At 41.6% G+C, this 23557-nt stretch overlaps 1 protein-coding gene across 4 annotated transcripts in view; it reads left to right on the top strand.

Annotated features, from left to right (window-relative positions):
* Positions 1-23557, top strand: part of LOC128305463 (four and a half LIM domains protein 2) — a 78941-nt gene that overhangs the window by 8916 nt on the left and 46468 nt on the right. For 2 of the 4 annotated variants that reach the window (XM_053042913.1, XM_053042917.1), the window contains exons 2-4: positions 21656-21827; positions 21914-22115; positions 23192-23436. In XM_053042913.1, the coding sequence (XP_052898873.1) occupies positions 21656-21827; positions 21914-22115; positions 23192-23436 (619 nt within the window). Of the gene's footprint in view, positions 1-15323; positions 15763-21602; positions 21828-21913; positions 22116-23191; positions 23437-23557 lie in introns of those variants that run through there. The other 2 variants (XM_053042916.1, XM_053042914.1) reach the window with 2 other exon arrangements.

Here is a 23557-nt window from a genome sequence, read left to right as displayed (position 1 = left end):
TTTGCCAACCCTCCTTTTTGACAAGTGTTGTGGCCCCAAACGATCGTTACCGATCTTATGGTTCTCACATGTGCTAATATCGTTTGTTTTATGTACGTGTGCATTTCTTGCGCGTTGTGCTTATTCTTTTTGTTTTTTCTTTACCGAGTAAGCGGAGTGTGTAAGAGTAAAACAAAAAAAAAAACAAAATCCGCTCCAAAGCTAAATCAGCCAAACCACGTGCCACCGAGCGCGATCACTGTATTTTTTTGCCGAGTGGTTGCACTTTTGCTTGATCACACCATGTCAAGTACACCGCATGTGTATGCGTTTCTGGGCATGTGTACGCGCGTATGTATGGATGTTTTCGGAAGTGAAGGCAAATAAGTGCTACAATTCTGCGTGTTTATTGGGCGGCAAACAAATGTAATCAAGGCGTTGCATTACTTTCAGCAGCAGCAACAGCTCTACCACCATTTCAGCTATATGCTTCCATCATCCGTTCAGCGTAGTCACGTCGAGGCAAAGAAACATGTCTCAAAGACGCACTTTCAGTGATAATGGGAAGAAACATTTTTTATCATACTTCGTGCTGTTGCTGCGTGGTGGTGGTGGGGTGAACAGATTGCAATTAAAGTATGAGTGTTTTGTTCGCTTTTTTATTGCAACACTTTATCGAAACTGCTCACAAGGAAGTGAACCGTTTATGTTTATCTACTGGAGCTTTATTTGTTGAAGAAAAGAAACAAACCTCTTCCGATGAAGCTGCACATTCGTCGATGGAGATCAGTGCTGCAAATGCTGCATGCGGGAACCGTCAACGAAAGGTTCAAGGTTAAGAATGTTTCATACATTTAAGCTCAATTCCTTTTCTTCGTCCCATTTTTCGCTCATTCCTCCATTTGTTGGCCCAGGAAAACGAATGCAAAAATGCACTTACCGATCGGCTGCATTGCGAGGTTTGCTGCGATGGCGTCATTGAAGTGACGGGTTTGCTTCCGTTCTGCGGGGATACAGGCTCTAGTGGAATGATTGGTCGTGATTCTCCGTTTGGCACGTTTCACCCCATCCTTCCTTGTACAACCCTACGCTGCACAACTGTCAGTGCATTATTGGACGCACTTTGCGCCGGAGTTTATTAGATACTGGCGTCAAATTGAATCACTAATCACGAGCTCTCCATTCTAAGACTATTCGTCCACTGCATTTGTCCGAGGTGTGTGTTTTAATCAATTAAACCCGTTCCTAGGGTCCGGCGTGGGAAAGGGAATGGGCGAGAAGCAATCGGTTATGCGGTGTGTGTGTATGTCGCACATGCCGGCATTGCCGATGCTCTACCCCAAGCATGTAAGGTGCTACGCCACGAACAACATCTATGTGACACCAGGCCGACACACCGCTTCCACCTACTAACCGGTCGGAAAGTGAGTGTAGGTGATAAATGCTGAACTAATTTTCCGTTCCGCTCTTGGCCCTTGGCCGCTCATGCAAGGTCCTCAACGACCTCAGTACATACCGGTACACCGTATCCGACCGGTTAAAGTGTGTGTGTTTATGTTCGGACATGGAAGCACGCTTGAATATGGTGTACAATGCGTCGCGGTAACCTTGCGATCGTTTTGGGAAAGTGGTGCGCGGCTGTGTGTGTGTGTGTGTTTGCTATGGTTTATTTATCTATTTTCTGTTTGAAAATGGTATGTCCCGACTAGCGTTTTCGCGACACGTCTTGAAGCGATGGCAGTGATTTTCTTCTAGTGTTGCCCCGCGGAACGTTGCTGACCTCTGTGTTATTGCTGCAACGGTTTACAATCGGAACAACATCATGAGCTTCGGTTTTGTTTGTACCGTTGTGCGTGTGGTTTGGTGCAGGAAATAATAATACAGATAGCATATTACAAACACCTGTCGGATGACGCTGTTGGTGTTTTGCAATTTGGTTTTGGCAGCAGTAATTTAAAAACAGCACTTGTCTTTTACTTTTTTCCTAAAAGACAGATAATTGGTTATGAGTTAGATTACAAATGGTTTAAAAATATAAATATTTGTAATAAGAATTATAATAACAATGATAATGTTGATTTTATCAAACGCTACACTTTGAAATAATATAATAACACAATATGTAACAATATGAAAACAACATGGGCATCTCCTACGCGAATAATGCCGCTTTAGTCACTACGTGTAAAATATTTAATCAGTTCAGTATTTACCACGACTATCACATCTGCTCCTTCATAGCAAAGTTATGTTTAAAAATTTTCAAATTACAATTTTTTTTCCATTTTTTGTGAACAAATGTTGCAAAGCGGATGAATGGCAACAGTTTATCAAATATTCTAGTGTTCCTTTTTAACTGAATTAATAAAGTGATTTAATGATACAAGCCCGAGCACGCACATTAACAAAGAGAATCAGCGTGTGCCGGTAACAATGTATAGTAAAAGTTTGAGTAACGCGTTCCACGAAACATAACAGGCAGATCATACTGACTAATTACTGAGTACAGCGAAAGGAAGAAATTGAACCTTATGGTTCCATTGCACGACGCTCGTAAAATGCATTCCCAAACAAATGAAACACTGCATTTTCTTACCTATTTCGTTGATCGGTGGAACGTACATAGAATCGTAAACACTGCACCTCGTAAAGGGATAATTTTAATTTATTTTATTGCTTTACGGATGATATTGTACCGTAACTGAGATTCAAAATGTCCATTTTGATGAGCTTAGGTTTACCGATACGTGCTTTTACCGACAGTAAATTGAAGTTGTTGTAGTTCACTCCCAAAATGTAACCTAACTATGATTCAGATATATAATCTTAACTATTATTTCAAGTTTTTGTTTCAAAATACAATTAATATTTTATACTTATTTACTTTTTTTTGCTCTATCGTTCTTTTTTATAAGAGAAAAACGGCCAGGTCGTATTGCGTTCCACTGTTCTAATTCACATTGATTTTTAATTTTTCGACATGAAGTGGCGGTATCCTCTTAATTTATTACATCGGTTTTGGGTTGAAAAATAGTTTAATCGTTTATTCTATCGTATCGTATCGGTTCTACACGATTTCTTAATGGAGACGCCTAATCAATTTTATTAAATCACCCTTCTTTGGCTTTTGGGCGTCTTTTTTGTGTCTTTGACGTGCAGTGAATAAATAAAGCGCTAAGAAAGTAATCAAGAAGGTGGTAGATATCAACCAATAATTGATTGACATCTTCATCGATTAATTAACCAACGAAATGGTGTGTTTTAGTCTTTTCTAGGGTTTTTCTAATACCTTTTAACCAATAAATGAATGGATTTGATATAATTTCATGCTATTTTATCACACGGTGGCGAAAAGGAGTAGTAAAGAAATGGTAAAATGTATATAAAAGCGATAAAATCGATATAACGGCTGTTGGGATGTGTGTGCGTGTGATGTGAAAAGTGAACCCCAAAGCGATGCTGATGGGAAAACTGTTTATGCCTTTGCGCCAAGGCAAACCGATCGTCACGGATCACTAGTGATCGGGCGTTGAACGAGAAACAGATGGTAAAATCGCGTACGTTTGATCACCAGCTTTACCTTTACCTATGGCGAGCACGCCAAAGAATGAAAAGGTTAAATAGTACTGAATACGTACGTTTAGCTTCGACAAGAAGTTATTGTATGTCCTCCGTAACGACTTGATGTTATCGTCTGTAGGTGGAACCAACAAAATATTTATATACATCCGTATCATTTATGGCAACATTTATTATTAGGCACGAACGTGTACGACTCCACGTGTGTTTCATTCAGCTGTTTTATTGAAATCATCACAGGACGTTTGTTCAGGCGTGTTTCGAACGCTGATGTGAGATTAAGCGCGTCCAAGAAAAATGGTTTGCCACGGTACGGTGGCCCGTCTGTGCCCTTGACTGGATGGCAATAATAATAGTTTTTCGTACGATGAACGGGACCTCAATGAACGGGACAAAACACAAACGCACAGTAGTTACCATCAGTGCCAAGTTTTTGGGACGCATGAAGTTAAAATGAATTTTTCAGTCCTACTAATGCACTCACTTTAGCGGGATGAAAAGGAGGAGAAAAGGAAAGGAAAGAACAACATTTCTCGTTGTTCGGCTCGGGCGCATTAGCACCGTACGGGAATGTGTTTACAAAGCGGCACAAAGTTATGTCGCCAGTAAATTTTGCAATCAATGCACGCGCTTGAGATGCGATTGGGTACGATGGTTAAACCGATCGACCGGCTTTGCTTCAGACCGTCAACGTTTGTTTTTGTATTTTGATGTAATAGCATATTTAGTGACCAAAGATCAACAAACATTCCTGTATGTTTGCTTGGCTTTCGTTCGGATTACTAGCCCCGATGTGGAAGGTAGCCTTTTTTAATTTAAAAATAACACCGTTTTGTGAATAAATCTTGTCATTTGTGTCGTTGTCTATCTCGGCATACATGCATTGGAGCAAAATGGTGTGTGTTGTCAACAATTAGTCAAAGGAAAGTAGTATTTTCCATATATCTTTCACTAATACCGATGCCTCTTTTGTTTTCTCGCTTTGCTTAAAAGTTCATTGAAGAAAACAGAAGAATAACGTTTTTTTCTTGTTTTAGTGTTTTTGAGGCTACAATCTTGACGAAAGTATCTTTGTATGCTTGCCACAATAAGTAGCAGAAGATCACCGTTACAACCTGCTAAATAACGGAGTTAATGTATTTTACGCTGGCTGCAGGACGTTTTCAAATATGCACACCGAGACACACACACATACAAGCAAAAGATTTGGTGTCGTGTGGCGCCATCGTTCGAGTGCCACATGCGTTAAGCTCGTTAGAATTTGTCAACATTCGGTTGGGCAGAGCAGCTTCGTTTATTTTCATTCGCTCTACACTCTACGAAACGAACCCAACAAGATGGACACTGAGATGGTTATGAGCTACATTTCGGACGAAAATCAACCGCACCGTAGCGTGGCATTTGCTGGGCGGTGGTGCGATGCTGTCGAACCGGGAAACTTGTAGTGTGATCGGAAATGGTCAATCGTTATCCGGTTGTTTAGGGTTGTAAATTAATGGTGAAAATATTCCGAACATCAAGTGTTTCTTTCTATGTAATGGCAGTTTATCCTACCCATCCGCAGTAGCTTGCCGGAAGCGGTTTGTCACGCTTTAATCATCGATCGTGCATGAGAGCGGGGAAAACATTCGCGTGTACAGTTAGTAGAAAAAAATAGACATACAGTTTGGCACAAATATTGGTCCGCCTTGAAAATTTTGTCGACTAATTATGAATAAAATTTTAACAACCGATGGTTTAAACAACTCTAATGGTACGTGGTCCTGTAATGAGTAGAACTCTGTGGTGTTGTGTTTCCCTTTTTCACGTATACTCCGTGAGGTAGTACAACTTTGATCTCTCTTTCGTGGCACCACAACTTCGAGAGGTCTTTACCTGCTATTTATTTCTTTTCCTGGATGAGATTTGGTAGTAGTCCTGCTGTGTGGAGAACGGTGAAATTAGTTCATACTTGTATAGATTAAGTACTAACTTAAGAACCTCTCTGACATATTCCTCCTATGCTTCGTCCAAGGCAGAAACCAATCATTCGTGATCAGACACTTTCGTAATCATAAGTAATGCGATAAAAGATAACGGCTTTTTAGTGTAATGCAAGATGATTTGGATGGTCTAACGCCACTCAACAACTTGCTCTCTAGAAACGATTAGTTAAACAAATTGCTCAATGTGGTTGTGTGCTACAATGATCCACCAATTTACACATGATTTTGTTGAATTTTCAACTTCACATGTGCAAAGGAAAATGAATAGAAATGTTGAAAGAAGAGTTTAATACATTCGATTAAGATCATTGTTGTCAGTTTCTTGAAATGTACGGTATTATTTAGGCACGTTTAATTTATGTATATTTTCTATTGCATTTACCAATCTTTTGCAGTCAATTGCCTTTTTCAACAAAACTATTTAAATTTATTCGCTTCATTATAATGTTGGATTCTACTTGTTGTATAATCGACGCAACAGGGTTTTAATTGCTACGAGTACGAGATCCACAACTGTGTTTATATTTTTTTGACTCACTGTACGTTCACGCACACACACGCCCTGTGTGTATCGAGCTCGATCAAGAAGAACATACAATCTCCCTCTTCATTCGTAACGGCAGAGCATTCTGTGCTGATGTTGTCGTTCATACAAAATTGGCTCGATGACAGCTGACAGTGGAACTTAGGCGTTGCTGCCCTCTCAACACCAGCCGTGATCTCTTTCGGTACCCTTCCCGTGGACCAAACACACTGCTCTTTCGTCCATGTGTCAGGTGTACGTTTCATGCCGCACGTTGCCTCTTTCTTCTTCACTTGCTTTCCCGCGCCTATTGCGAAATCGTTATGGGGCATCGCATCTTGATCATCGTTGGACACTTTGACCTTGCACCAACCCGCTACCTTACTACATATCGTGAGAGACGTGACGTCACAGAACCGTGGCCCTAGCATGATGCTGCATATAAGGTACTGCTATGGCGCTGACTGCTAAACTTATATCCTCCCTTTCGAACTGCCCGACACACGTCACGGGTGCAAAATTAGAACTCATCATGAAGATATCGGCTCAACCACACACACACATACAAGCAACTCACACGCGGTTATTGCACGGGAAGGAGGATAAGCGTAGTGGAAAAAATTGTCTCCACCCGATCCGGTGGGTCGCCGCATCCAATCATAGTTGCTTCTTTTTGGTTGTGGTTTGAAAATAGATTTATAATCCCTCATTTTTCATTGCCCTCACCCAGGTCAGGTGCTCGTTCCCGAACGGATACCCCAGATCTTTTGATCGAACGTTTGCAGTTTATGTCGATCATTTCGTGTTTCCATTTGGAAGGATGGTATTGTTGGGAAAAAAATACACAAACATATATGATATATTTTCATTCTATGCTTCAAAGGCGAAAGATAACATAAACATTGCGTTTGTGGTTATAAAAACGGGTGTAAAATATTTACAGTAATCTGTTAGGAAGCTTTACAAAATACACAAATCTTATGGCAGTAGTACGATATTTGCTTTTATAATCAAAAAGGAAATATGTTTGGACCCATGTTGGTTCAAATATGTTATGCGGAAAGCGGATTACAGTCGTTGCCGTTAAATGTTTTCACGTTGTCACGTTGACCATCAATTTCTGTCCCGTAGTTACCATTTTTTGCGTAGAACATACGAATTTTTCTAGCGAAATGCATTGCTTTTTCATTTTATTATAAAAAATAAAATAATTTTGTTGTGAATAAAGTGTTTAATTTTATAAATCTATGTAAAATCGTTGAGTTTTATCGATAATTTAACAATATTGCAATAGCTTTGTAACCGTTTTTTTTTTAATTTAACAGGTGAGATTCGCTTTAAATTACATTTGTTTATGCTAAATTTAACGTAGCAACAACATTATTTGTTTGTCATGTTTTTATTGATCTAATTCTATCTGTTGGAATCACTAGCGGGTTATATATTTTACGTGTTGTTCTTACAAGGTGTTACAGCAGAAGAGACTTGATCTAACCGTTTCCGCTCCTAACTATACTGACACTTAAGCCGTTACGCGTTTATGGTATACGTTCTACTTCTTAAGCGTTGTATTATCCAACACTCCTCCTCAACGCGTATTTCATTATATGGAAGCTCCTCCTAAACCTATACAGATAAACCTATCATTCGCACCAGTTTCTGCATTTTAACATTCGGCAAAGGTTTAGTGAGAATATCTGCTACCATATCCTCCGTGGGGCAATAAACGCAAATCACTTCATGCTTCCTTATTTGATCTTTCGTGAAGTGATATTTTGTAGCAATGTGTTTCGTCCTATTGCTTAACTTTTCTCCGGCTAACAATTTCAGACAGCTCTGATTGTCTTCGTATAGCAAAACCTCCTGCTCATCGTTTAATTCCTTCAGAAGTAGTTTTAGCCATATTGCCTCCTGTATTGCCTCAGATAGGGCTATTAATTCTGCCTCTGTAGTCGAAAGCGACACGCAGCTTTGCTTTCTACCTACCCAACTAACAGTGCCACCATTCACTATGAAAACAAATCCACTGTTAGACTTCCTGTCTTTCTTATTTTCAGCCCAATCTGAATCACTATATCCGATTATACGATCTCCTATACCGTTCTTGCTTAGCCGCAAACGAAAATCTTTTGTTCCCTTCAGGTATCGCACAACCCTTTTCACTTCGTTCCAATCGCTTTGGGTTGGTTTCACCGTTTTCTGGCTCAATATCGAAACAGCTGCTGCAATATCAGGTCTCGTGTTGATCGCTATATATAGCAGCTTCCCAATCATCATCTGGTAATCGTAATTACTTGCAAGCGGGCTTCCCTTTTCTTCGTTTTTCATGTAACCGGGGTCGAGAGGAATGTTAGACGTCTTTGCATCGACTAGATCACAAGTCCTGATCACGTCGCTTATGTACTTCCTCTGACTCAGGAAATAATCTCCTCGTTTGTCCTTTTCTATTTCCATTCCTAAAAAGAAACAAACATCCCCAATAACATTTACCTCAAAGGAGCACTGCAGACCAGAAAGTAATGACGAGATCATTTCGGGATCTTCTCCAGCAACAATCAGATCGTCAACATAGACGAGCACGTAACACCACCTTCCTCCATGTCGTCTACGATACAAGCAGGTGTCAGCCAAGCAACTTTGATAACCTTGGCGTCTTAGCTCCTCGTCCAGCCTCTGGTTCCACGATCTTGCCGCCTGCTTCAGTCCGTAAAGACCCTTGTTCAGTTTACACACCTTTCCATCAGCATTTACACCACATGGGACACGCATGTAAATTTCCTCCTCCAGCTCAGCATACAAAAACGCGGTCTTTATGTCATACTGCTTAACCGTCATATTCCTTTTTGCTGCAACTGACATTAACGTACGGAATGTTGTCTGCCTGACTACTGGTGCAAACACTTCGTCGTAGTCTTTCCCGTACTGCTGACTGAAACCTTGTGCAACTATTCGGGCTTTATATCGAAACAGCTTCCCATCTGCGTCCGTTTTCCGTTTAAACACCCATTTGCACCCAATCGTTTTGTATCCTGGTGGCAAATCCACCAATGTCCACGTCTCATTGGCGTCAATTGATGCAAGCTCTTCAGCCATAGCTTGTTTCCATTGATCAGCATCTGACGATGTCATCGCCTCCGCATAGGTCTTAGGTTCCACGATGTATATTTCTTGTTGGCAAGCTGCAACACCATCCGTTTCGCTAGCTGGGCTAGCATACTCAACATCACTACTATCATCTTCCGTGTCAGTTGAATATTCATTAACAGGTGCTTTCTTAGTGCCAACTACGTAGTCTTTGTACTTAACCGGAACTTTATGCTGACGTATACTGCGTCTGACTGTCTGAGACTTCGGTTCATTCATAACAGTCGATGGTGGGTTCAAGCCGCCCTGCGAATATCCTCTATTTTCTCCAACACTCGTTGCCTCGTTGCCGCTTCCATCCACGTGGTTTAGGTCTTGTGTTGCGCTGAAATCAAGTAACACTGTTTTACCACGTTGAGGCATCTCTTCATTCTTACCACATCCTTCGTTGATGAATTTCACCTCGCGACTTTTCAGCAAGCATCTTGTAGCTGGATCATAAAGGCGATACCCCTTGGTGTCCTCTTCAAATCCAGTAAGCACACATTCTCTGGATTTGGGATCCCACTTACGGCGCTTGACCTTCGGAATTTGCACCATCGTCTTTGTACCAAATACACGAACATGTGAAATATCTGGCTTCTTTCCACTCCACACCTCCTCCGGCGTCAGATCATGACCATTCGTCGGTGATCGATTGATAAGGTACACAGCTGTCTGCACAGCTTCCGCCCAGAATGTTTTCGGCAACTTCGCTTCAAACAGCATACAACGAGCCCGTTCAACGATTGTTCGATTAGCACGTTCCGCCATTCCATTCTGCTCCGGCGTGTAGTCATTCGTCAACTGATGCCGAATCCCATGCTTCCGTAGATATTCTTGAAATGTACTATTAACATATTCTTTCCCATTATCAGTTCGAAGCCTTTTTATCTTACGCTCGCACTGCCTTTCTGCCTTCGTGTGGAAATCTTTGAAACATTCCAATACTTCATCCGCTGATTTGCTTTTCAGAAAATATACACACACTCTCCGCGACATATCATCGATAAAGGTGATATAGTATCTATTATCGCCTAGAGAAGGCACCTCCATCGGACCCGAAATATCCGAGTGTATTACTTCTAGCAAATTATCTGCACGGGATCCACTCTTACTAAATGGCAGTCGGGCCTGCTTCCCCATAGCACAAATTGTACAATCACCAATAGAGTTTTCGCCAACCATCCGCAAACCACTCACGACTCCATCAGCTAGCTTCCACAAGCTTTTCACGTTGATATGCCCAAGTCGCTTATGCCACATTTCGGATGTATTGCTCGATGAACACGCCATCACTCTATCATACGATTTTCGCTGCTCGATCTTAAACAGATCGTTTTCCAATGTTCCTGTCGCAATTATATCACCATCACCGTTCATTATTCTGCATCCATCGATATTAAAAACGATCGAGTATCCCTTTTTCACTATTCGACCTACCGAAAGCAGATTCATAGAAAGGTCAGGGATATAATGTACATCATTCACTGGTAAGACACCCCCAAATTCACTTTTCACCGGATAGATCCTTGCAGTACCACATGCTTTAATCTGCATAGTCTTCTTATTCGCTGCTAAGACTGTTCCGCTTCTATCCTTAACGTTTGCTAAGAGTTTTAGGTTATGCGTCATGTGCATCGTGGCGCCGGAGTCTAAATACCAATCGCTCTCCACTCTTTCTCCAACACATTGTAAAACAGCTCCCAACGCATTATTTCTTTTTACGGTATCAGTGTTATCGCATTGCCTTGCAATGTGGCCAAATTGGTTACACCTCCAACACTTAGGACCTTTGCGTTCTGTTCTCTTCATCGGGTTAGATCCGTGAAGCTTATTTCGCTCTCGTTTCGCTACACATAACCTTTCGGTGCGTGTCGGTCCTTCTTCTTCTTGCAGCAAAATCGTTTTCACCGAATCTCCGGTTATCGCTGTGCCGCTATTTTTAAGTGCCATCACCATCGGTTGATATCGTTCGGGTAGCCCAGCTAGTAGCAATGCACCGACAAATCGATCTGCAATATGAAATCCGATTGCATTCAGTTGGTGACAGGTCGAAATCATCCTGTTTGCGTAATTCTCCATGGATCCACAGGCTTCCAAATCAGTATGGATAAGCTTGAAAAGTAAGCCGACTTCTCGCGTTAAGCCAGTTTCCTCAAACGCGTCGCATAACTTTTTCCAAGCTTCCTGAGCCGTCGATGTATCCCTTACATGATAGTAATTACCAGGTTCCAGCAGTAGAATTATTTTGCCTCGTGCTTTTTTTATCCTTAACAGGATCCACCGCTTCAACAGTCCCATCGGCTTTCACTTTTGGTTCTACGGCGTTCCACAGGTCTTCGACCTCTAGATAGGTTTGCACAGCAAATTTCCACGTCGACCAGTTTTCGCGTCCAACTAATCGGTCAATCCCAGTTATTTTTGTAACGTCGGTCATCGTTCCAGCTTATTGTACGATTATATGGTCTGGGCCCATAACCTGTTGGAATCACTAGCGGGTTATATATTTTACGTGTTGTTCTTACAAGGTGTTACAGCAGAAGAGACTTGATCTAACCGTTTCCGCTCCTAACTATACTGACACTTAAGCCGTTACGCGTTTATGGTATACGTTCTACTTCTTAAGCGTTGTATTATCCAACACTATCAATGCACACTAATTCTGTCAAAAATTGATGCACACTGTCAAAAATTGGTGACTGCTAGACAAAAATTCGTGCGTTAGAGACAAAATTTAACGGCAACGACTCAGTATTATCAGTATTAGAGTACATCGTTATGATGCTGAATAATGGTACAGGCGAACCGTTAAGCATCGCACTTAACAGTTGGTAGCACATAATATGTCCGTTTAATATGGGGAACCTATAAGCTCTGTCAGCTATTTTTCCATCCAATACTGGCCAATCAATCCAACGCACAGTCCAAGCACTAATCTACCAAATGGCATTGACATTCGGCCTGAATTGGATTCGATTGGTACCGTGTTCCGTTTTGTCGTTTCTGTTTTAGACATCCCTTTTTCCCTTCCAACACGAAAAGATCAATTTTAGGGTTGGACAGTTAGTTAAGGAAATGAACCAAACGTTATCCGCGAACACCCTCTTGACAGCAGGCAAAGGTGAAAGAAATCCGTTGGCGTTTGTCTGCGTGTGAAAGGTTGCTTTAATTAAATTTATGAACTATCAACGCCTAACGAACGTTGTGTCCCCATTCCGCACATCCTAAGAAGGATATTTTCCCGTTCTGTTATGCGTTCGTTTTGTGGGTGGAAGCAGCGTAAGGGTGAAAACGCAAAAATAACAAACAAAAAATACCCCCACAAAAGGAAGTGGCGCTATAATACACCCCGGGTGGGAGGGCGATAATGGACAGTGACCGTTGATGGTAATCGTGCGACACTGTCTTTCTCTTTTACAAGGCGCACGTCGGAGGGACGTCGCGTCGGGACGCTCCTGGACAATGCCGGACGAACGTTGTTGTACACCACACAGAGCGCGGGCTAACGAGGTCCTGTTATTGAACCGTAGATAAAAGGGCGTAATAACTTCTTATCGTCCGTATCGTGCACTCATTTGGTTCAGTTTCGGTGCACGGTTGGGTGCGGTTTGGCGCTATTTTTGTAAATCTCAACCACGGCTGCTAGAATTAGCAAGACAACAACAAAAAAAAAAAAAAAAAACGTCCGAGAAAAAGGCGCAAAAAAAAACGTCTGAAACGTACAGACCCTCTGTCGCGTTGGATGGGGTTTTATGACGTTTGGTGGCTATTTTTGGAAGAAATATCTAAATCAACTGCCCGCTGATGATGGGAACGCGCGATCCTATTTAGACTCTAAGGTTTACTACGAGACACACCGGTGAGTGAGTCGACATGTGGAGGTGGTGTGGTGCGATAAACTATGACTGAAAATATTATACATTTATGTTTTACATTCCATCCATAATAACAGGAAGCAGAAGCGTTAAATATATCCCGACAGGCGTACGTTACCACGTTGCGCTCCGCGTGTGAGTGAATTGATACTGGAAAAAAAGTTCTCCGCAATTCGGGAGAATCTCACATTTAGATTTTTATTTGCTTCCATCCGATCAGCAACGAGGCGCAGGGTACGATCGTTTCGGTACACGTGATATTTTATTTCTTTTTGAGGCTAATGAGCACCTGTTCGCAGTGAGGGATTTAGAACAAAAAATAAAAATCTCTCCCCAAAACGAACAAATCATGCAAAGATCAAACCGCATCCCTCCGCTCTGCGATGACGAACGATAAGCAACCGTCTTTTGTTTACGTTCGTGGAAGAACGGAAAAAAGCATTTCCTATCGCACGGTCAGTTTTTCTGCGCGCAAACAACCGTATCCCGTAAGCTGGACGCTGGACGAGGAAAAGCCGGTTACTTTGGAGAAAAAGAAAAATTATCCCCTGTTTGATTGGCCAAAAGCAAAACAAAAAAAAAATCCACCACCGTACTGCCGGAACCGCCAAAACTGACTGTTTGTCTTGCCATTAGTGCGAGGACACCGATCGATCGATCATTGCCGAATCATCGAGGAAGATGACGACGCAAACCGACCGAGAGGATGTGATGGAAAATGGCCCAACGGGTTGCCGGGTTTCCTTGTGCGCGAATCGGACTGTGTGGTCGCGGTCGGAAAATATTTCAACCCGTCCGAAAACAAATTCCGTGCCATTTTTCTTGCAAATCTTCTTTCCAACACGCCCGGTTGTCGCTGACTGTGCACACCGCCGCCATGCGGCGCTGTAGGGTGTGTGTGTTTTTTTTTGTTTTGTTATAATTTTCACACTTCTCTTAACTGGGGGATTTTGTTGTATGGGTTGGTGTTTTGTTTTACTGTGCGAACCGAGCGCTAATCATCGGCACTTCGTTTGATCGTCACTGTGTGTTGATTTTATTGCTTTATTTGTATAATGTTTTTTTTCGTTGAAAGTATGCTGGGAAGTAGTTGAACAGAGAGAAGAGAATAAGAATAAATTTGAATCTGTTACATTACATATTAGGTGCGCCAAACAACTAAGGAACGTTAGTTTTTTTTTTTTATTTTGTTTAAAAAATAGATTTTTGCTTACTTAATTTCAAATGCCACATGCCACTGAGTATTATTCTTTCATATTAACCTTTTAGTCGTCTTTATTCTGTAAAGTAATTAATGTAAATTATGAATCAACGAAGATGGCTTGGTTGTATTGCAATATATAAGTATACAGTAAATGTTTTAATACAGTTTGTTTACTAGCTGCCCCAGCTTGATTTATAATGTTTTGGATAAATGAAGAACGAGTGGTAATTTCTGCTCAATCGATACAAACACGGATGTTACTTAGTTGCTGACCTAATTCTTATTCGAGTGCAGCAGTAATTTAATGATTATAATTTAAAACAAGTCATTAAAAGAGTGTATTGTGTGATAAAATTGAAATGTCTATAATTATGTAATTTTTTATACTCTTTACAAATTCGTTTAAATCATTACTTTTAGTTTCGCATGAAATACGCTAGTAATAGACGCTGGACAAAGCAAATGAAACAAGCAAACATGATAAACAACACCCTAGCCGAACCGGTTGGAAATTTACCGAATTATCATGATATTTATGATCGATAATACACCCCCCAAGCCGATGAAGCTGTTGTGTGATGGTGATGGTTTAACTAATTTCCATAAATTGGCCAAACCTTCAAAATGAGTTGCACCTGTTTGATCGCCTCGGTTGCTACCAACTGCTTGTGCGAGTGTGTTAAATCAGTTTGGCCAAGAGCGAACAACCCAAACTATAGGATTATGTTTCCAAGGGCTTTACGCAAAAGTGTGAAAAATAAACTAGCTTTAGAAACAGCGGGGGCTGCATTTTCACCGCACATCCGGACAATTTGTTTCGTTTTACGTCGAGCTGTTCTGATGAAGATTCCAAACTGGCAAATGGTTTTCATGCTGACGCACGCTTCGTGCACCTTCGCGATGAAGACGCACACTACAGACAATCTGAGTTGATCCGATCGTTTGCGAAGAAATATTAACGTTTTCCGCTTTGTAGGCTGAAGAAGAAAAAAATGCTGGAAGCATCTATAAATGGTGTGCTTGTTTGATGTGTGTTGATGAAGGTGTTAATAGACAGAGTCATCCATCGAAACAGTGCGAAAATAAATAAACGTGACCAAAAATGTAATGTGATATGAGTGCAGTGATACGACAACGTTGATCTTCGTTGCGATCGTTGACAGAAATATAATGTCCGTTAGATATCCTGCTTGACCACTAATCTCGACCCGATGAAGCAACTGCAGCAGGTGTTCGCTGATCAAGAATCTGTACTACTACTGTATCAGTGCCATTAGCATATGATCGGGTGGCGAGTGGAAGTGTAATATCAGAACAAACCCTCAACTACCCAATCATGCTCGATCTGCAGCGACATGCAGACTGCCCGTTGTGGGACGCCCTCGCCAGCCCGGTGGTCCCTTGGCCAGGGATGCGATACGCCTGTGTTAAGGTCCTGCACGCCTACTGTAAAGTGTTCGACAAACAGGAACTCTACGATCTGATAGTAAGGTAAATAGGCTTCAGTTAGCAATGTCTAACTAATTTAGATTATTATTTAGTAGCTCTTGAAATGATGAGTTGATTTCTAACTGATTCTGTGGCTATTTTTTTGTTTTGTGAATTTTTTGTGGCTTATTTTTATTGTTATTATTTAATGTCATCCGGCAAATGATGCCTACCTAATAATACTTTTACAAAATTCCCTTAATACCTTCATATAGAAATCAACTTCAAAACCTAGCGCGTTATAAGAAACCATCATTTGCGAGGCTGACTGCAATGCTAGTACAATATTTTTTACTAAAGTCTAAAGTCTAGACGCATGAGTTCTCTGGCTCTTAATGTTCTACCTGTAGTAACGATGTTAATGGTGTTATGAATTACGTTAACACGGGGCGTCAATGGTCCCAGTTGTGGTCCTGTGAAGGAATACACACTGTGTCGTCATTGGTCTGTATTGTAATAATTAAAGTCCGTACAATAAACATCTAGCCCGAAAGCAAGATTTGAGAAAAATGTTTTTGTGAATTTTCTCTCTTGAATGTTTTGTGAATCTTTATAATCTATCTTGTTGTTGAGGAGATCAGACTGTACTATCAAATTCAATAATGGGACGCACTAACGAACAATAGAAAGTTTTTAAACTCGAAGGACCCTTAAAGTCTCTTGTCTAACGGAGTATAAATTCTAACGCTCGTAGAGCTTTAGAAATTCTCAAATTAAAACGATTTTAAATCGTTAATCTGCTGTCAAGGATCATACCGAGATCTCGGACTACGGTTGTACGAGGCACAGCTATGTCCACTGTTTTGTGTGTTTTGTGTTTGTGGTTTTTTGACGTTTCTATTATAGGACGCTTAAGAACGAAATAGCACAACACTTGTTTAAGTTAAACTTTACTAGACTTTTATGAAGCTTCTGGTAATCGATAGTGTTCAGTACGTGCAAGAAAACCTTTAGGTCATCCATCACACTTCCTTGTGGAACCTTAGTATGAAAAGTATGCACCAATATTTACTTGATCGCTCCTATCTGATAAAAAACTATGAAACCAATCTACAAAAGCTTTGTTTACTCCACATTTGGCTGGTTTAGCCAGGAGCAAGTTGTGACTGATCTTATCGAAGGCTGCGTGGAAATCTGTATATTTTCAATCTACGTGAATTGGAATACCTATATCAAAGTACCAGTTATTAAGAAATTCAACCAAATTAAAATCTGGAGTGATTTGGTTCGAAACCATGCTGATCGGGAGATAAAAGTAGGGAGAATTCTTCAATTAGCAGCTCAAAATCCTTACTAATGGCGCAAAGTATTGGACTTCAGCACGATAGTTGGCAATATCAAATTTAGATAGACTTCTTAAAAACCGGGAACTTTCACGATGACTTCCAAAGAATTATGAATCATTTCAACTGCAGAGATTTGTAGGGCAGAAGGCAGATAGATTCCACATATTCTAACAAAGATGATTCATTCCTGTTCAATGAAAAGATCTGCGCAGTATTTTCTGGGCTGACTTTCGCGGAAGGACATCGGGGGAAGTCTTTTATTAGGTATTTGTAGGTAGGCTGTTGGGAAGATATTAGGTATTGTAACATCTATTGTTTCTCAATTTTGTCGATTTTTTTCACATTGAAACAGTTGAAACACTGTCACTGGCCTTATATAGAATGTCTTGTATGCCCGAAGGAATTGTGATTGACCAAATTGACCAAAATTTTCGGATTGGAAAATGAAACAATAGCATCAAAAAAATCTTCAAGGACTTATGAAGTAATTGACGTCAAGGTACAAATTTCTGCAGTATAAGATACAATATATTTTCAACGAAATGATTCTTCTTCTTCTTCTTGGCCCGCTCACAGTTGAGCACGTCGTGCTGACATGGCCAGGTCACCAATCCGTTTCCAGGAAACTCGGTCCAAGGCTGCATTCCTCCACCCCCGGCTGCACCCGATCTCCGACAGGTCTTGCTCCACTTAATCCAGCCAACGAACTCGCTGCGCTCCTCTGCGCCTCGTGCCGAACGGGTCACTGGCGAGCACCTTCCTGGTGGGGCATGAGTCCGGCATCCTCATCACGTGCCCCAGCCATCGTATCCTTCCGGCCTTAGCCACCGTTAGGATGTCTGCTCCGCCAAACAGCTCAGCTAGCTCGTGGTTCATTCTCCTTCTCCACACTCCCTGCTCAAAGATACCGCCAAAGATAGTCCGTAGCACCCGCCGCTCGAAAATGGCGAGAGCGTTGGCGTCCTCCGCCCGTATTGCCCATGACTCATGGCCATAGAGGACTACCGGACGTATCAGTGTGGGGTATATCGTGCATTTCGTGTGTTGTTGGAGCCTTCTGGATCGCAGGAGTTTGTGGAGCCCGTAATATGCACGATTTCCCTGAACAATGCGCCTTCGGATTTCGCTGCTTACGTTGTTGTCCGAAGTTACGATCGTGCCAAGGTAGCAGAATTCCTCTACCACCTCGAGATCGTCGCCGTAAACTGATACTCTGCTTCCGAGTCGGGTTCTATCATGATCAGAGCCCCCGGCAAGCAGGTACTTTGTCTTCGTCACATTGATCCTCAATCCAATCCTAGCGGCCTCGCGTTTCAGTCGGGTGTACGCCTCGCACACCGCCGCAGATGTCCGTCCGATGATGTCAATATCATCCGCGAAGCCTAGGAATTGGAGAGATCGGGTAAAAATCGTGCCCCTGATGTCGAAGCCCGCGCTTCGCATGACACCTTCCAGAGCGATGTTGAGATGCAAACAGGAGAGTCCGTCACCTTGCCTCAGACCCCGGTGAGATTCGAACGATTCCGACAGCATGTTCGACATCCTCACCTTGCACTGCACCCCATCCATAGTGGCCCTCAACAGCCGTACCAGCTTTCCAGGGAATCCGTACTGCTGCATGGTGTTCCATAGCTCTGTCCGATCTATGGTATCGTAGGCCGCCTTGAAGTCTATGAACAGGTGGTGCGTAGGGATCTGGTGCTCTCGGCACTTCTGGAGGATCTGCCGAAGAGTAAAGATTTGGTCGGTGGTCGATTTGCCTCCAACAAACCCAGCCTGGTAGTTTCCGACGAAATCTGTAGCAAGGGGCGCAAGTCTGCAGAAGAGTATGCGGGACAGGATCTTATAGGCGGCATTAAGGACTGTGATGGCTCGGAAGTTAGCACAGTCTAATCTGTCGCCCTTTTTGTAGACTGGGTGTATGACACCCAGTTTCCATTCGTCCGGTAGTTCTTCCTGGTCCCAAATCCTTAGGATCAGCCTATGCATGACAACGGCAAGCCTCTCCGGGCCCATCTTGAATAGTTCTGCCACCAGTCCATCACTGCCAGCTGACTTATTACATTTCAACTGCTTGACGGCGCTGATGACCTCGTCCAAGGATGGCGGGGGCACTTCGTCTTTGTCATGTTGGCTGCCATTCTGCTGCTCAATTCTGCTTCCTGTGCCTCGTCCTGTGTTTACTGTATCTGCTCCGTTCAGGTGTCCGTCGAAGTAGCACTTCCACCTGTCGATCACCTCTCGCTCGTCCGACAGGATATCTCCCTCCACGTTGCGGCACATTGCGATCATGGGAGTAAAACCGCTTCGTGCCGCATTCAACATCCTGTAAAACTGGCGAGTTTCCTCCGACTGAGATAGCTGCTGCATCAGATGCTCAACGAAATGATTAAGGATTTGAAAGTTATTGAAATCATGGGATGCGGTATCCTTATATATGGTAGCTAACGTTAACCTGACGCTCTCCATAGTGTCTCTACTGTTGAATGCCGTGTATAAAGCTATTTTGTGTAAATGTTATTTCTCATTTTCGGTCAGATTAAACATAACGAAAAATAATTTTTTCATCATTTTATTACACCAAGTCATTCAAACTATCGAGAACAAATTGATAATCAAATTTTGTTCACTTTGATAAGCATTGAATGTAGTATTTCGTGTTTCTTACAAATTGTAAGAAAAACGTTGAATCGGTCTAAACTTGTATTGAGACGGGGTGACAGCATTACTTTTTTGTTGTTGTACTGAAGTACTTAGAATATAAAAAATAGGAAACAATGCACTGTAAATCATTAACCTAACAACAAGCTAACGACACTTTGTTTGAACATTTTATCATGCGCATCGTAGGAGGCATGGACCAAACGCGTTAAATTAGATTGACACCGTTGCACAAACAATCGACGTTTCCCTCTCCCCCGTTGCGCAGCATAATAAACACTGTCCATAAAAGAGAACGTAATAAATCTACAAATCGATAGTGACTTCATTCTACCCAACGGCCGATAAAGTCAATGTTTATTATGTTTCAACTCTCGCTGCCATAAGCTGTCATTATATAAAAAAGATGGGTCGGGAGTGATGATCTAAGCACTTAAAGTTTCAGCGTTACTGGTGATGATGATGATGTTTACACTAGATAATTATAGCTGCACTAACCGTAATGAATACGGCCAACCTGAATATAGGAAAAAAAATGGGCAAGGATAAAGGGTACAGGATAGGATGTACAGGTACAACGAATTAATGTGCAAAGAAAAGAGATTGCTCTTTCGAAGATGATAAATGACACTATTTTAACACGAGCGTTGTGGGTAAGATCCAAACGTCTGGGAATACTTTTTTGTGGCCGCAATTCGCAAACCGATAGGTTTGTTTTAAACTACTTCTAGCTTTACTTTATTTTGTTTCGTTCAGATTTCACTCAGTGAGGGTTTAAGTTTGTCATTGAACTTGACTTTTCCAACCTTTCCGACTGAAGATGGTGGTCTACTTGATCGTTGTGATGAATGGCATATTTTTAACCTTAAGATGATCGGCTCGCGTACGACCGAGACTTGTGCCGAGGAACAGCTTGTCAGAACGGGTAATATAAGCCGCTGCAGCCGCGTCGCTTTGAATTTTACAAACGTTAGTGCTTCTTGGCGGAAAATTAGCATATGCTAACGATGACACACGGCTCTGACAAGAATTCACAAATTAACAAGCTCATTAGCTGCGCTTAGTTGGATTAAGGTGTGGGTTTCAAATCGTTACGAAGAAGATTAGTTTTTTGTCAAATATGGTGAAGATGTTTAAACATATTAAAATTTGGTATTATCAATAATTAATAAAAACTAAATAAGGCAGTTGTTTTAAAAAAAATATTAGCACCAGCATATATTAAAAAGCTTTTGAATTGTGGGATAAAACCTACAATTTAAGACAATAAAAATATAGCAACATTCCAATTGACTTGGTCCCACATTTATCAAACAATATGTAGCTATGCATCATCGTCGTTTTTGATCGGAAGTAGAACTGTCGTTTCTATCACAACACGAGTGCAACCCTATCCTCTCAATCCGTTTTACCTCCCCTTTATTACGAATGATCTCCATTACGGACTAATTCAATTAAATTTTATGATCCCCCACAGAGAGCGAAAGAGCGTAGAATGGTCTGTAATTGGTGTATGCGCTTATACGTCTGCCGGTACAACCGGTCCAACGACGAGAGCAAAAATCTCGACACGTTTAATGAGCCGCATGGTGGCACCGCACACTCTTGTTAAATCGCACTGTGGAGACATACATTGGCAATGTCGGTGATGGAGCATTGCCAAAGTGGGGCGGTTTTTGCGGGGAAGCTGTTTGTGTTTGTGGTGATGTTGTTTGTATCTCTCAGCTGTTGGTTTTACTCTCTCTCTGAACTTTTTTGTTGTCTCTGGTTTACTTCGTTCTTCTTAAACGTTTCCGAGCAAGCAAGCACGGTGGAGTCGCATGGTGTTTCACGCCATGGTGGTTTGAAGGGAGCCAAAGCGCAACAACGCTGTCACGCGCCGGTGCTGTCATCTAGTGGGCGCTAGCGACCGTTACTAATTCAACAACGATACTTCTTCTCATTCGCAGAAAAACGTGCCAGGAGTGCAAGTGCCCGAGGGAAACACACGCTGTGTACCATGAACAGCTGACTACGGTGCGGGAACGGCTCGGCTTTAAGCATGACACAAACACGTCCAGGGTGGATCCGCGCCAGATGGGCTACACCTGGGTACCGCCAGGCATTCTAACATCAGCCAAGGTAACCGTACCATATCCAGCAATAACACAGAGTGAACTCATGTAACTGACGTGGTTTCTTTCCATCTCTCGGTATTGGGTTTTTAGATACAGCGATACTTTGATGTGATACCACCGGAGAAGGTGCCCAAAATAGGCACACAAGGTGAACGATTCCGTGACAAGCAGTTGGTGTATCAGTTGCCAAAGCAGGACCTTGCTCTCGACTACTGTAAACACGTGGAAGACCAGAACCGTAGTTCGTACGAAGATTTTGTTGCGGCCAGAAACGAGATTGCGTTAGATATTGGTAAGTGTTACACGCACGATCCAGTGCAGTAGGTTAAGTTGTGTAGTAAGAGTAATGCATTATAGTGTTGCACAAATGGTGATGTATTGCTTAAGGTAATATAAAGGATTATTCAGTGAAATACAATATCGAAAAACGATACAATCATAACACAGATTGTTCAACGATATCACAAGCTATACTGCTTTTTTCTTATTTGAACACTAACATGTATTAAAAATAATCTAATAGTTAATACTTTTGATGCACTTTTGCTTAAAATTAGTATATGAACAAGTGTATTATTAAACGTGTAGTATTGAATTCGAAATTGACTTAAAAATCTTAAGAGACTGAGAAAACAGTTTCCGACTAATTTGCTTGAAATTCAATTTTTAGTTTTTCCATATTTTGTTTCACATTTTTCCGAGCATAATTCTTAATGTGAATAATGTTTGCATGAGGTATTGCAAAAACACGGGTTTTGGCTGTTAGCATAACCATATGAAAACCTAGAAAATAATTATGATTTTACCTTTAATTAATACATTTAGAAACCAGAAAAAATCATTTAGAAACCAGTAGCTTCAAACAGGTACAGGGTACAGGTATTCAAACAAACTTAACTTAACTTTATGTTATGTTGTTATGTTAGTTATAAAAAAAATATTTAATTTTGGTTTTCGTTATATTTTTTTCCATGTGTCACAAAAAAGCAATCGATCTGCTGGTACAGCAATTGAATTGGTTTTTGTTTATCTCATAAAAATTTTAAGTAAATACCTACAAAACGGGTGTCCATATAGTTATGTTAAACATTGTATGCTAATCAATCGTATTTAGCATGAGCTAATATATGTCTGCACTATCAAAATAGAGTGTCTATTTTTAAATTTAAAAAAAATTTCCCGGTCTATTTCTTGAGCTGGGCATTGAGCTGTTACGTAAAGTATTAATTTAAGTACAAATTTTGCTTTATAGAGCCTTGTTATCGTAACAAACTACTAATCATGCTTTACGGATCAACCAAATTTTCGAATTTCCGCAAGTGGGAATGAAACAGAATCACATTGACACATTTTTATTTTTATTTGTAGGCTATGTGAAAGACACACCACAGGCAACAAAATGCACCGGTTGCAGCGATGCGCTCAACCAGGGTGAAATGGCTGTGACTGCACCGAAGTTCCGTGAGCAAACGCTGTGGCACCCGCGTTGCTTCAAATGTACGACCTGTGATGAGCTGCTGGTCGATCTGACCTATTGTGTGCACGATGACCAAATCTACTGTGAGCGACATTACGCGGAAATGCTGAAGCCACGCTGCAGTGCCTGTGACGAGGTAGGTATTTCCTCGCGCGTAAACATGTTCCGCAGCTCATAACCAAACGGTTTTGTGTCATCGTGGTGGTCGTGTTTAGCTGGTTACCCGCCGGTCCAGCGCCTCTGATGACCGATTAAAC

Source organism: Anopheles moucheti, chromosome 3 (genome assembly GCF_943734755.1).
Source record: "Anopheles moucheti chromosome 3, idAnoMoucSN_F20_07, whole genome shotgun sequence".
In the NCBI taxonomy this organism is placed as follows: Eukaryota; Metazoa; Arthropoda; class Insecta; order Diptera; family Culicidae; genus Anopheles; species Anopheles moucheti.
Note: the sequence above shows the minus strand (reverse complement) of the source record. Positions and strands in the feature narration are given on the sequence as shown.